Source organism: Podarcis raffonei, chromosome 13 (assembly GCF_027172205.1).
Source record: "Podarcis raffonei isolate rPodRaf1 chromosome 13, rPodRaf1.pri, whole genome shotgun sequence".
Lineage (NCBI taxonomy): Eukaryota > Metazoa > Chordata > Lepidosauria > Squamata > Lacertidae > Podarcis > Podarcis raffonei.
The window spans coordinates 43053899-43068427 of NC_070614.1; the positions used below are offsets into that span (position 1 = coordinate 43053899).

The window sequence follows — 14529 nt, forward strand, 5'->3', positions numbered from 1 at the left end:
TTTTCTCTGTCTGTACAGTATATAATTTTATATAATTTTTTCTAGACTCCAAATTTTCATAGTTTAAAATTCATTTGTAAAATTCACTTATTTGCTTTAAGGAAAACAATGATACCTTTACACATACATTATTCTGTTGTAGCATGTGTTGAGAACAAGACTCAGAGCAATTCTTGTCAAAATATACATGTAAGCAAATCTGCATCTGGCCTTAATTCTTTCTTCTTTTGTTCAATATTTTTTTATTAATTTTCTATTACAAAACTCCAATATACACCATATTACATGAATAGCAAATAGCAATACCTATTCAAATACAATTCTATTACCTAGCCAAATATAAAGTTTACGTGGCCCCCCACGTGCTCTACTTGAAGGTCTGATTCCCTTCAATTATAGATATGTAAGATGATCTTCTTGAATCAGGCCAATGACCCATCTCACCCAGCAGCCTGTACTCACACTGACCAACCAGATGCATGTGGGAAACCTACAAGCAGTACCCAAGAGCAAATGTACTGTCCCAACCACTGTTTCCTGTGGCAGTGAGTTCCATAGTTAATCAATGTACTGTAAGCTAATATACTCCCCATTGAATTAGGTTTTTCCCCACCAAGATTTTATCAGAATCAGGTCTCTTTGGAGAAATTAAGAGAAATAGATAAGAAAATGTGGAAGAATTTTGCCCTGGTCCTTGAAAAAGATGGCAACAAAGAATCAAGCAGACCTCACTAGGCAAGCATTTGACAGATGGGAAGTTTTATTTCACCAACACATGTGATGGATCAGAACACACTATTCTTAATAATATACGTCCCTGGATTGGGCAGGGGTGAAAATTCCCCAGATATCTGCAGGGCCTTTCCCTCACACATCTCACCATTCAATTTAAAGCCTGATTTGGTGATTCAAATCCTCCACTCTTCTTTCAGACAGAATTGGTGTGGTCTAGATTTCATTTAGAACCCTGAATTCAAATTGAGATTTCGAAATCAAATCTTCAGATATCCTTTTGACATGAATTGAGAAACCAAAGTGGCAAACTTTTCACATAGGTTCATGGAATTGGAATTTGAAGACATGGTAAACCTTCTAGAAACTAATAACACTACCAAATTGCAGGAACATCTCTGTGTGTCTATGTGTGTGCTCACCAAATTATTCCATTAATTAAAACACGCAAGAAAGTGGGTTGGCAGCTAATCAGCCTGAGCAGCAGCAGGTGACATTGAAAGTGTGCACATCAATCTCCTTAGCAATGGTGGGCTTTGAAGAGAAAAACATGGCAGACCAAACAGCTTTTGTGGCAGTCTGCCAACAGTGATTGTTAGATGGTGATTGTTGATAGCCAGCCATAAATCTTTGCTATCAGATCCACTCTGGATAAATTTGTAAACAGGGGATTAACATCGGGTGCTCTGAAAAAGTCATTTTCTGTGTTGGGACTCCAAGAATCACAGAATTGTAGAATTGGAAAATACCCCAGATGTGTGTGTATGCCCATAATGGACCTCAGCTTTCTAGATGCCAGGCTTAACCTCTGATTTTATTCCTTCCATACAGCTCTTAATGGCACAAAGCCACTGCTTTCTCCCAATTTCAACCTTAAACCAAAGCCAAGGTTGTCAACTGGTACTCACCTATTAGGGAGTAAGCCGCATTAAACCTTAAAACACGTATTTCTGAGTAGACATCTATATTAATTTACAGCAAGCTAACAAAACTTATTAATGAGTGTGTGTAAGATTATGCTCCCCTTGCAGAAAATCCAGGTATTCAAGTAGGGACAGGAATGGAAAAAAGTAGGACTCATAATAATAATAATGATAGTAATAAGTTTATTATTTATATCTCACCCATCTGGCTGAGTTCCCCCTGCCACTATGGATGGTTTACCGCATATAGAGCAGGGATGGGAAGCCTATATCCCTCCATATATTGTTACACTACAGCCCTCATCATTGCTGACCATTTTCCATACTGGCTGGAGTTGGTTGGTTTTGGAATCCATCAACATCTGGAGTGCCGCACATCCCCAACCCCTGCCCTAGTGGAAGTGAAGCAGAATACATAATTAAAAAATAAAAATGCCAAAGTTTGCAGAAAAAGCCAGAGACATCAGCATTGCTGAATGAAGTTGGACACTGAATTAAAATCTACCAAAAGGCTGAAACATCAGGCTCAAAAATTTTGGGAATCCTGACCACCCCCAGCTGCATCTCGATGAATTGTGGGGTCTGAGAGATTTCAGGAATACCCCTTTTCCCTAAGGTGCTAGCTCACATAGGCTGACAGAATCAAGAGAGATTTTTCACAAGGCTCTATAAAAGGAGTCATACAGGAGGGCATGGGGCACCAATTCAACCTCTCCAGAATCACAGGGGCATTTGCCCATAGGGGTGTGGGCAAACATGGATTCCCAAGGCACAGGGGACAGAGGCTTAGAGGTCATTCTCCAGAATAGCCATGAACGGCCACTGCACTCATGTCACATGGCTGATGTGAATCCAGATCCACTCAGCCAAATTCCAAGATGTTGACTACACCATGCTACATTTTGGAGTCTCCATTTGCTACAAGGTCTTCTATTATGAGCTTCTAACTTCTAATTTCACGCATACACCACTGGTCTATTATTATCTAATGAAAGGGAAATTAAAATAACAGTTCTGAATATTTTCTTCAGCAATTTTCTTCTGCAATTCCACAGGGAATCCCAAGCATTGGATTAACAACTATACTCCTGCTTGTTTATTAACAAGGCTACAATTAATATGCTGTTCCTCAAAAATCCCTGTGTATTTTCTCTGGCCACTGGCAACATAACACAAAGGATACTACAACTTAACCTGAATTATTTAAATACTGTCTGGGATCAGCAATTCTGATTTTGGATACTCTCGGATTGTGTCCTCTCAGGAAATTAATCTACCATTTAAATGAGACAATTTTTATCTTGGAGAAGCTAATTATAATATTGCCAGCAAAATCATAGAACAAAGAGTTGCCCTTATATTAAAGATATATATTGCCAGAAAAACCATAGTTTCTGCATAAAACAAACAGTTGCCCTTGTATTAAGGATGGTGGTTTTAGTGTTCTTGCTGCTGGAACTGATTTCTTACAATATATGTGAGGCTATCATAGCAAAATGCAGGCTCCAAGGTTCACACCGTCCACTTCACATGTATTACCAGCCAGGAGAGTTCCTCATTGGTGGCATTGTTTCCCATGGTGGCTTCTTCTCCTCTCCAGCAACATTCACTGAGGAACCCCCACCAGCGCTGCCTGAAGAGCTTCTGTAAGAACTAAGCCACTCATTTTATTACATCAAAGGAATGATCAAACCTAGAGTTGCGGCCTCAGAATAATGAGTGAGGCAGCAAACATTTACCCTTTTACCTGGGGGAATCCACTTTAGATATGAATGGGACTTATGTTGGTGCAAAAAATTGGAAGGAATCTCTTGTGAATTAAGAGAATACAGGAGAAATTCCCATTTCTGGATAGAGAAATGAAAATAAATGTATTGAAATGTATGCATGTTTGTGTGTCTGAGAGAGGCCTTTTGAACAGCAAATTTTGATAGACTTTATCTGAACTACTAGAGTGTTAGTAAGAATGAATTTTTAAAAATCTGTTCTGAAGCTGAATGTTTCATTTTCTGATCTAGGCTAAGGTTTGTTTCAGGACTGAAAGGTACTTATTATGAAGTATAGAATTCAATGAATTACAATTACCATCACTGCTTCATGAAAAAGAGGTCACTGCAGAGAGAGACCAGAGACTTTGGCAGAAAAAGACCTCTGGTGTGTACGGCAAGACGTCCTATGGGCCCCACATTAGCAACCCCTGCTCTAGATACTATTAATCTTAAATGATTAGAAATTTGGGAGAAAAGTAACAACATGAATTGCAATAGGGACAAATGCACAAATCTAAGATGAGGAACACTTAGATTGCCAGTAGTTCATGTGGAAAGTTCAAGGGATCTGCATCAACAGAAGTATAGTGTCCTGATCAAAGGAAGCAATAATACTGCTCTATTTTGCCTTGGTCACCTGGAATCCTGTATCCAGTTCTGACTAACACAATTTAAGAAGGATATGTATTAGCAAGCTGAAACTTGTGCAGGGGAGGGCAACAAAGATGGTCTGGAAACCAAGCCTTATGGGGAATGGTTCAGTGAGTTTGATAAGTTTAGCTATGATGAGACTGAGGAGAGGAATGATAGGGATTTTCAAATATCTCAAGGGCTGTCACCAGTAAGATGGAACACGCTTGCTTTCTCTTGCTCCAGAGGTTAGGACACAAATCAGCTTCTTCAAGTTACAAGTGAGGAGATTTCAACTAAACATCAGAGAGAACCTTCTACTGATAAGAGCTATTCAATAGTAGAATTAACTTAGAGTTAACCCCACTGATTCAATATGATTAACTACTGTTTTGGTGTGTAAAAGGATACATCTGTTGAAGTTCCTGCTGATACAGTTTGCAACTCTTATTCTAGGGTGGTGCCTAAGGGTTACCAGCACATCGTGGCCTTGGCATTTGCAGTCAAGCAGATCAATGAAGACCCTCACATCCTACCCAATGTCACCTTGGGTTTTCACTTATATGACAGCTATATCAGCGCAAGGAGCACATATCTTGCCACACTGCTGCTTTTATCCATGGTGAAGAAATTTGTCCCTAACTATATATGTGATGGTGAAAATAATCTGACTGGGGTCATTGGGGGACTGGATTCTGAAATCTCCTTTTATGTGGCTACTGTTTTGGATATCTATAAGATTCCACAGGTAGGACACCTATGTACAATACCTCTATTAGCTTGCATAGAGGAAGAGGCAGGTTCCTCGGCATCAGTTCAGGGTGAAAATGAAATTGCAAGGAAAACTATGTACACCACCTTGAGATCCTTGGAAAATAAGGATGGTACATAATTGTAATATAAGCAAACAGACAGACAAACCCTCTCCAGTCATCAAAGCAAAGGTTTAAAAATGAGAAAAGAGAGATAATCCCAGTTTTCAGCTCAATTGCATATGTGTCTTTTGTAAAACTGAGAGAGAGGCAAACAAACCCTGAAACATTGGCAAAGGGCATATTTGACTAACAGGGTTCACCACATAATGTATATGAATACTGTGAAAAGAATCTACTTTGTGTCTTCTCTTCCTCCATTTACTTTTTAGCTCATTTATGGCTCTGCTCCGGTGATGAATGATAAAAGCCCAGGGCTTCCCTTCTACCAGATGGCAGCCTCAGAAGCCCTTCAGTATGAGGGAATTCTCTCTTTGCTTCTGCATTTCAGGTGGACGTGGATTGGAGTCATTGCAACGGACAATGACAACGGAGAAAGATTTCTGCAAACCATCTCTCCAATATTTACCAAGAGTGGTGTCTGTTTTGCATTCCTAGAAAGAATCCCCAGTTTAAGTTTTATTTCTGAAATAAATAGCATGATAGAACAGGGGGCAAGTATAAATCATAAAATTTTTAGCAGCACAGCTAATGTAATAGTTGCCTATGGAGAATCTTATTCCATGGCAACTTTTAGATGTCTTCCATACCTTTCAGAACATGATGACATGACATACAATATAAAAAGTAAAGTATGGATAACAACTGCCCATGTTGAGTTCACTTCATTTGTCGGTCAAAAGAACTGGGATTCAGGAATATTCAATGGTGCTATATCCTTTGAAATTCACTTCAGAAACCCACCAGGATTTCATCAGTATGTTGTACACAGAAACCCTTCCAGCACAGATGGGGACGGTTTTATCAGGGACTTCTGGCAACAGGCCTTTGAATGTGTATTCCCAGATATCACTTCAGACAAGGCAGAGGGGAATATTTGCACAGGAGAAGAGAAGCTGGAGAACCTTCCTGGATCATTTTTTGAAATGAGCATGACAGGCCACAGTTACAGTATCCACAATGCTGTCTATGCCATGGCCCATGCTTTACATGCCATGTTCACATCCAGACCCAGGCACAGCGAAATGGCATACAGAGGGGGAGGGAAGAATCCGAATCCACAGTTTTGGCAGGTAATCAGCTAAACATTTTCAACTGGAAGAGGCCTGTTATTCTCCCAGAATGTATGGGATTCCAAAATGCTGTCAACTTGCTCATTAATCTGAGACAAGAAAAATCAATTCCATGAAAGAATTTTGGAGACCACTGGGATGCCACTGCATGCACAGATAAGAAGCATGGTAATGGTCAAGAGAGATGTTCAGCATTCTCTCTATCCCATATACACCAAATCCTCCCTCAGATCACGTGATCATACACCACTGTGGTGTCTCCTGTGATGAAGAGGGACAGAGGAAAACAGGTGTGGGGCGGGGGATATAAAGAAAGGTTGTAAAAATGGGAGAGTGATGTGGAAGAGAGAAAATTGGTGGTCTCTTCATGGTTTGACCTTAATCCACTGGCACTTGACTGAATCACCCCCACCAATTGCTGTAGCTTTTTCCTACATGAAGGGGGCGGGGGAATGCTCCGCCCTGCATTATACTGCAGCCTTTTCCAAACAATTGCCTTTTCTGTTTTCAATGTAGCTCCATCACTTTCTGAGAAGTATCTCATTTAACAATACTGCAGGAGATGTGGTCCTCATCAACCAGAATGGAGAGGTGGTATCTAGCTTAGATATTGTCAATTGGATTATATTCTCCAACCAAAGTTTCAACAGAGTGAGCGTTGGGAGGATAGATCCACAGGCTCCTCCAGACCAATCATTCATCCTTGATGAAGATGCCATAACATGGCACAGTTGGTTTAATCAGGTAGGACCACATTATTAGATAATTCCAAAGAAATTCAGTATTGCCTAAGCAATGATCATACACCTGCATGTCTACTCACTGTCTTTGAAACTGCATGTTACTGTGTAGAACATGACCAATGCATACATAGAGCCAGTGTGGTTTAGTGGTTAAGAGCGGTAGACTCGTAATCTGGGGAACCGGGTTCGCGTCTCCACTCCTCCACATGCAGCTGCTGGGTGACCTTGGGCTAGTCACACTTCTCTGAAGTCTCTCAGCCTCACTCACCTCACAGAGTGTTTGTTGTGGGGGAGGAAGGGAAAGGAGAATGTTAGCCACTTTGAGACTCTTTCGGGTAGTGATAAAGTGGGATATCCAATCCAAACACTTATTCATCCAAGTACCAGATTAAGAGCCAAAAGCTTACGGCTAGAAGTCACTAACGGAATAAAGGCAAATGTTTTATTTTATTATATTTACAAATATTTTATAAATATTTCTTAACAATTATAAAATACTGGTTTTTAACTGAGAAAAAGAGGATAAGCCCCAAGATTTTGCCTTTCTTGCTAAAAAGTGGGGAACTGCTATGTAATCACAACACCTACACATCCCAGAACAATAGAGGGAGTATGACATCACTTCAAACATTACTACTACTAAAAAAAATAGCCATTCTACATATTGCTGAAATGCTGACTCAGCTTAGTAACATAGAGAGGGGCCCAGGAACATGAAGATTTCCAAACTCATTGTTCTCTTGCTGACCCTTCTGCTCTTTCATTTACGGAATAGACTCAGCCTCTTTCTCTCTGTACTGAGAGATGCCTTCCAGGATCCAGCAAGAAAGTGAAGGAGGGACAGCCACCTTGCTGCTACGATTGCATCCCATGTGCAGAGGGGAAGATTGCAATCCAGGATGGTAGGAGAAATAAATAGATTAAATACATCCAGACTCAGCACTAATAATTGAAAGGTGTTGTAAGGACGGCTGAGTTTACTTTTCAAACGAGATAATCTACTGTGTGTGTGATCCTGCCTCTTTCTGATCATTGCCTTTCATAAAGTTCAAATATGCTAAACAAATGAGAATGACCATGCATTGAGAGTAGTTGGATGGTATGTGGTTCAAAGCACTTCTTCTTCTTCTTCTTCTTCTTCTTCTTCTTCTTCTTCTTCTTCTTCTTCTTCTTCTTCTTCTTCTTCTTGTTGTGTGGCAAGGCCGCCAAACCAGCCCCTTGTTAGAATAAAATTCACACTGACACATAATTTTGGTTTAATGTTATTGGGCAAAATTTTAGGCCACAACTTTATTGATTACAGAAATGTGAGTGGTATTGGCTTAGGAATTGGCAAAGGACCATATCAGACTCCTGCCCCTTTTGCAGGAAGTCAGTAAGGATAAACCACCCAAAGAGGAAGCCACATCGGGGGAACCCTCCTGCAGCTCTCCTCGGTGTCCCCAGAGGCCTGGCATGGCCCTAGTCCCTCAAGTGGACTTCAGACAGGAGCCAGGCCCTGGATTCCTTCAACAGAATACCCTTGGTAAATGGAGGGGCAGGAGATGGCTGACTTCCCCTCCCCCACAAATCAATGAGCCAATGCCTAACTGCCAAACCTTACAAAGTTGTGGCGATTGCTAAGAGGTAGGCGAAAGTCAAGTGGCCATTGCCAATCTGCCAAATGCAAACATTCCTACCCGGCTCCCGGCCTATGACAGGTGACCAACCAAAGTCCAAAGTAAGGCCAGAGAACACATAAAATAAAGGAAGGGTGGGTGGGTGTGAAGCAGTGTGAAGCAGGTTCCTGACACACCTCACGCTGCAGCTTTTATATCCCCCCACAATCACCCCACAGAAAAATGATTGGCCAAGAAGCCGGGGTGATCGTGGTGCCACCCTGGCATGATGGCGTTACTCCGCCCACACCGGGGGGCAGGTTGGGGGCCTGACGGCAACCAGGAGCACCCTTAAAAATGATCCCACTTCTGCTTCTTCAATCACTCATAGCCAAGTAAGATTGTCTTCCATAAGCAAAGTTTTCACAATGAGTCCATAAGTGACTGTGGAGGCAAATTCTGGATCCACATGTCCTTCCACAGTGGGGATATTGGTTTCTGGATCAGAGTTGATCATGATGTGGATTTGCCAAGCATGCCTTTCTCTTTGCACGTTTCTACCTTGCGTCCTGAGCATATTTAGAGGGGGCCTTGCCACTCCTTCTGACTTACACAGGCTGCACCCTGGCTAGTGTGAATAAAGATTCAGATGGCAATGACACTTACAGGACCACATAGCTCTGAACCAATTAAATTCAAGAATACTGTAGTAATTAAATACAGAGAATTATACCATATAATGTTTTGACATCCTGAGCATGCTGAGACTGTGGTCAGACTATTCGCAGTAATTAGAGTGAAATAAAATACTGACGTGGAAACTAATCCTGCAATACAATTTTAGCAGACCACGAGGAAGCTTCTTTGTTTAAACTGGGAGTCAGTATGCATGCTCACACTGTTTGTAATTTGGACCAATCATAAGGAGACAACAAAGTGCCTTAAGAGGAAATGGGGTGAGGGAAACAAAGCGTCTCAATTGGATAGGAAATTTAAACTAAATGGAATGTGTGGAATTTGTGCCAAACGTATAAAACTGTTTCGAACCCTTTGTATGACGTTTAGTTGTTTTAGGTTAGTTAGGTTAGTTATCCCCAGTTGAACCTTCTGCGCAGAATTAAACATTTTGGACTACAGTGGTACCTGTGGTTACATACTTAATTGGTTCCGGAGGTCCGTTCTTAACCTGAAACTGTTCTTAACCTGAAGCACCACTTTAGCTAATGGGGCCTCCCGCTGCCGCCACTCCGCTGCCTTGTGATTTCTGTTCTTATTCTGAAGCAAAGTTCTAAACCCGAGTTATTATTTTGGGGTTAACGGAGTCTGTAACCGGAAGCTGTGTAACCTGAAGCATATGTAACCCGAGGTCCACTGTACATTCCCCCTCAAGGACTCATGTGGTTTAGTGGCATATCCATGACATAGAGAAAGCTTAGAGTGCAACAATACCACATTGCATAGCATAATACAGTACTAAACATGTGCTTTGATTTAAACAGAGCTCTTTTCTTCTCAGACAGAAAGTAAACATTTCACTAAACTGAAATCTATGACCTAATATATTTGTTTCCCCCCAGATATGAATGACTGTAATAAATGCCCAGACAAAGACTATCCCAGCAGGAACCGTGACTCATGTCTGCCCAAGGATATCAGCTTCTTGTCTTATGAAGAACCTTTGGGCATCAGTTTAGCCTGTTTCTCTCTTTTCCTTTCCTTGATCACAGCTCTGGTACTAGGTACATTTTTGAAACACCACAACACACCCATTGTCATTGCAAACAACCGAAACCTCACCTACACTCTCCTCATCTCTCTCCTGCTCTGCTTCCTGTGTGCATTGCTCTTCATTGGCCGACCTGAGAAGGTGACGTGCCTCCTCCGCCAAACAGCTTTTGGCATCATCTTCTCAACTGCTGTTTCTGGTGTCCTGGCAAAAACCTTCACGGTGGTTTTGGCCTTCATGGCTACAAAACCAGAATCCAGAATGAGGAAATGGGTGGGCAAAGGACTAGGCCACTCCATTATCCTTTCCTGCTCCATAGTTCAAGTAGGCATATGCACTGTGTGGCTGGCAACCTCTCCCCCATACCCAGATGTGGACATGCACTCAATAACAGAAGAAATTATACTAGAATGTAATGAAGGGTCTGTGACGATGTTTTACTGTGTCCTCATCTACATGAGCTGCCTGGCAACTGTAAGTTTTGCTGTGGCTTTCCTCGCCAGGAAATTACCAGACAGTTTCAATGAAGCCAAGTTCATCACTTTCAGCATGTTGGTCTTCTGCAGTGTTTGGCTGTCCTTTATTCCCTCCTACCTGAGCACCAAGGGAAAATATATGGTAGCTGTGGAGATCTTCTCCATCTTAGCCTCCGGTGGTGGGTTGCTGGGTTGCATCTTCTTCCCCAAATGTTACATAATCATTCTGAGGCCTGAGCTGAACAATAGAGAACAGCTAATAAGGAAGAAAAATTAAAGAAATGAGAAACCTGTCATCTGCTTTATTTTGTGTTATCCTCTGTGTTCACAGTAGAATATTTGGAAATATAAGTTCACCTGCTCCCTTTTATAATTTTTTCTAGACTCCTAATTCCCATAGTTGAAATTTCCTTTGTGAAATTGACTTATTTGCTTTGAGGAAAACAATCATACATTTACACATACATTATTCTGTTGCAGCATGTGTTGACAAGAAGAATTAGAGCAATTCTTGTCAAAATATACATGTAAGGAAATCTGTATCTAGCCTTAATTCTCACAGCTTTCAGTATAATGTGAAACTGTACTATTGCAGGCCATGGAATATTTGAGTATTCATTTATGGTCTATTGTTCTGTACTGCTCACAGTCAGATTTCATCATCAACTATCCACACTCAAGATCGTAGAAATGTAAGATTGAGTCAGGCCAATGGCCCATCCTGTACGGCAGCCTGTACTCACACTGACCAACCAGATTCCTGTGGGAAATAGAAATACTTTATTGTCACTGTACCACTTGTTTACAGTGAGATTAAACCTTCAAGCCGTATCCAAAAGCAAATGCATTGTCTCCTCCATTGTTTCCTATGGCATTGAGTTCCATAGATTATCTATGTACTGTGAAATAATTTACCCCCCCCCCATTGAATTGGGTTCCCTCCCCCCAAGATTCTGTCTGAATCAGGTCTCCTTGGTGAAATTCAGAGAACTAGATTTCTGCCCTGGTGCTTGGAAAAGATGTCAACAAAGAACCATGCACAGTTCACTGGGCAGAGCATTCAACAAAGCCACACTGAAAAGTTTTATTTTCACCAACACAAGTGATGGATCAGAACACTATATTCTTAATACAAATATGTATTATATTTGTGGCAAGTATATTGTTGGACTTTCCACTGACTGTTGGCATCCTTCAGCCAATGTTTGATGAGCAGTAAAATTGATTAGACCTAACCATGATGAATGGAGAATACAAGTAAACCAGAGTTTAATCAGATTGAAAGTGGAATCAAAGAGGACAGAGAGACTTCAGGTTGCATAAGTATTCCCATAATGGAGCTCAGCTTTCTAGAATCCAGGCTTAACCTCTGAATTATACCTCCTGTTATACAGCTCTTAAGGGCACAAAGCCACAGCTTTCGCTTAATTTCAACCATAAACCAGAGCCTACATTGCCAGCTTGTACTCTGGGAGTAAGGCCCATTAAATCTTGAAACACTTGTTTCTGAGTAGACATCTGTACTGTTATACAGTAAGCTAACTATGCTTGTTAATGAGTGTCTGTAAGATTATGCCACACCCCCCCTTGCAGGAGGTCCAGGTATTCAAGTGGAGAAAGGAATGGAAGGAAGTAGGACTAATAATAATGATAATGATAGTAATAATTTTATTATTTATAGCCCACCCATCTGGCTGTGTTTCCCCAGCCACTATGGACAGCTTGCAGCAGATATAAAAACACAGTAAAACATATTATTTATTTTGTTGTTATATGCTTTCAATCCCCCTAGATCAGGGATGGGAAGCCTATAGCCCTCCAGATATTACTAGACAGCCCTACAACCCTACAGCCCTCATCATTGCTGACCATTTTCCATACTGACTGGGGTTGGTTGGTTTTGGAATCCCTCAACATCTGGAGTGCCACACATCCCCAGCCTCTGCCCTAGTGGAAGTGAAACAGAATACATATTTTAAAAATAAAATGCATAAGTTTGCAGAAGAAGCCAGAGACATCAGCATCACTCAATGTATTTGGACACTGAATTAAAATTCACCAAAAAGCTGGATAGTGAGGCTCAGCAACTTTGGGAATCCTGTCCAGCCTCAGCTGCATCTGGATGAACTGTGGAGTCTGAGAGATTTCAAGAATCCTCTTTCTCCATGTGGTGCCAGCTGACATAGGCTGACAGAATTAGGAGAGATTTTACATAAGGCTCTATAAAAGGAGTCATACAGGAGGGCATGGGGCACCAACTCAACCTCTCCAGAGTCACAGAGGCATTTGCCCATGGGGGTGTAGGCAAACGTGTGTGCCCAGGCCATTGGGGAAGGAGGCTGAGAGGAAGTGGACACAATTGTAATCCCCCAGAACAGCAATGAGTGGTTATTGCAGACATACCACACGGCTGGTGTGAATCCAGGTCCACTCAGCCAAATTCCAAGATGCTGACCACACCATGATAATGTTGGAGTCTTCTATCAGCAACACTCTCGTTTTCTCAGCCATTTTCCGGCATCACTGTCTTTCAGATTCACCCTGGGTATCTTGGCTTTCCTGGACCTCTGCCTATCCTCCTTTGCCATCCCAATATCTCTCTTGGATTTCCTTGCCCAATATCAGATCATCTCCTTCCAGAGCTGCATGACACAAATCTTCTTTGTCCATGTGTTTGTAGGCAGTGAGATGCTCCTGCTGGTAGCCATAGCAATTGACCAGTATGTGGTCATTTCCCATCCCCTCCATTATGCCTTGCTCATGAGCCGGCCTCATTGCATGGCCTTTCTCCTTGCCTCCTAGGCTGGTGGGCTCCTCCACAGCACTGCACTATTGGGTTTCATTATTAATGTGCCTTTCTGTGGGCCCAAACAAGTGGACAGTTTCTTCTGTGACCTCCCATTGGTCATCAAGTTGGCTTACATTGACACAAATCCCTTGGAGGTCATGATGGTCACCAACAATGGAATTTTGTCATTAGTGTCTTTTATTGGCCTGCTCATCTCATACGGATTCATCCTCCAGGCAATGTGCTCCCAGGGTCCCTCTGAAGGAACCACCAAGGCTGCTTCCACATGCACCTCTCAACTCATTGTGGTCAACATGTACTTTGGGCCCTGTTTGTTTAATTACCTGCATCCATCAGTCCGGTTCATAATTGATAAAGTGCTTTCAGTCTTCTATACCTGTATCACCCCCTTGCTAAACCCAACTATCTATGCTTTGAAGAACAAGGAGATAAAGGCTGCAATTAGAAGCCTTTCAGCAAGGCTTTATGGGCAGGTTTCCACTCAGGGCCATCCCCACCATTAGACAGCATGAGGCAGCCACCTCTAACAGCTGATTTTGGTTGTTACAGAATGGTCAGTTATTTTTTTAAATAAGATATTTATTAAGATTTTCAAGAAAAAAGATACCAAAAAAAATAAAAATAAAAATAGTTGAAAAAACAATCCAATCATCACATATATTTCATTTACTTATTTCCCGGACCTCCTCACACCTTCCTTCTCTGTATTCCAGTTCAGATTATTATTCCAGCAAATCCCTCCCCTCTTTCAAATCCTTTTCCTAATTCATAATACTCTGTCATCACATTGCCTTAATCTATTTTCATCTTATCTTGTACATATATATAAAAAGAAAAAGAAAAAAAACCTTAAAGTTTAGAACTTAAATCTTAATTTTTACCAACTTCTCCTAACCATAACCTTCTTACCTAATTCTATTAAACATTTTTATAAGAGCCAAATAAATTCATTTCAACATTCTCCTAACATTCATCAATTTTATAAAACAGTCCTAATGATAAAAATAAAAATAAACAATCCAGTCTTCATCCAGCGTCCCTTCCTCCTGGTTCCGGGTTTTGTCAGTCCTTTTTATCTTGTTAATCTAGCACATTAACCTGGCCACCTTGTATCCGAG

The 14529-nt window shown here is 41.3% G+C and overlaps 1 protein-coding gene and 1 pseudogene across 1 annotated transcript; both read left to right on the forward strand.

Moving 5' to 3' along the window:
- The first annotated feature begins 3083 nt into the window (after positions 1–3083).
- Positions 3084–11269, forward strand: LOC128398955 (vomeronasal type-2 receptor 26-like). The gene is made up of 6 exons (XM_053360219.1): positions 3084–3301; positions 4511–4802; positions 5199–6059; positions 6576–6803; positions 8171–8327; positions 9978–11269. The coding sequence occupies exons 1-6, from the start codon at positions 3084–3086 to the stop codon at positions 10877–10879; spliced, it is 2658 nt and encodes an 885-aa protein (XP_053216194.1). The 3' UTR covers positions 10880–11269.
- Positions 11270–11839: 570 nt separating this feature from the next.
- Positions 11840–13914, forward strand: LOC128398956 (olfactory receptor 4K14-like; annotated as a pseudogene).
- The last annotated feature ends 615 nt before the right edge of the window (positions 13915–14529 follow it).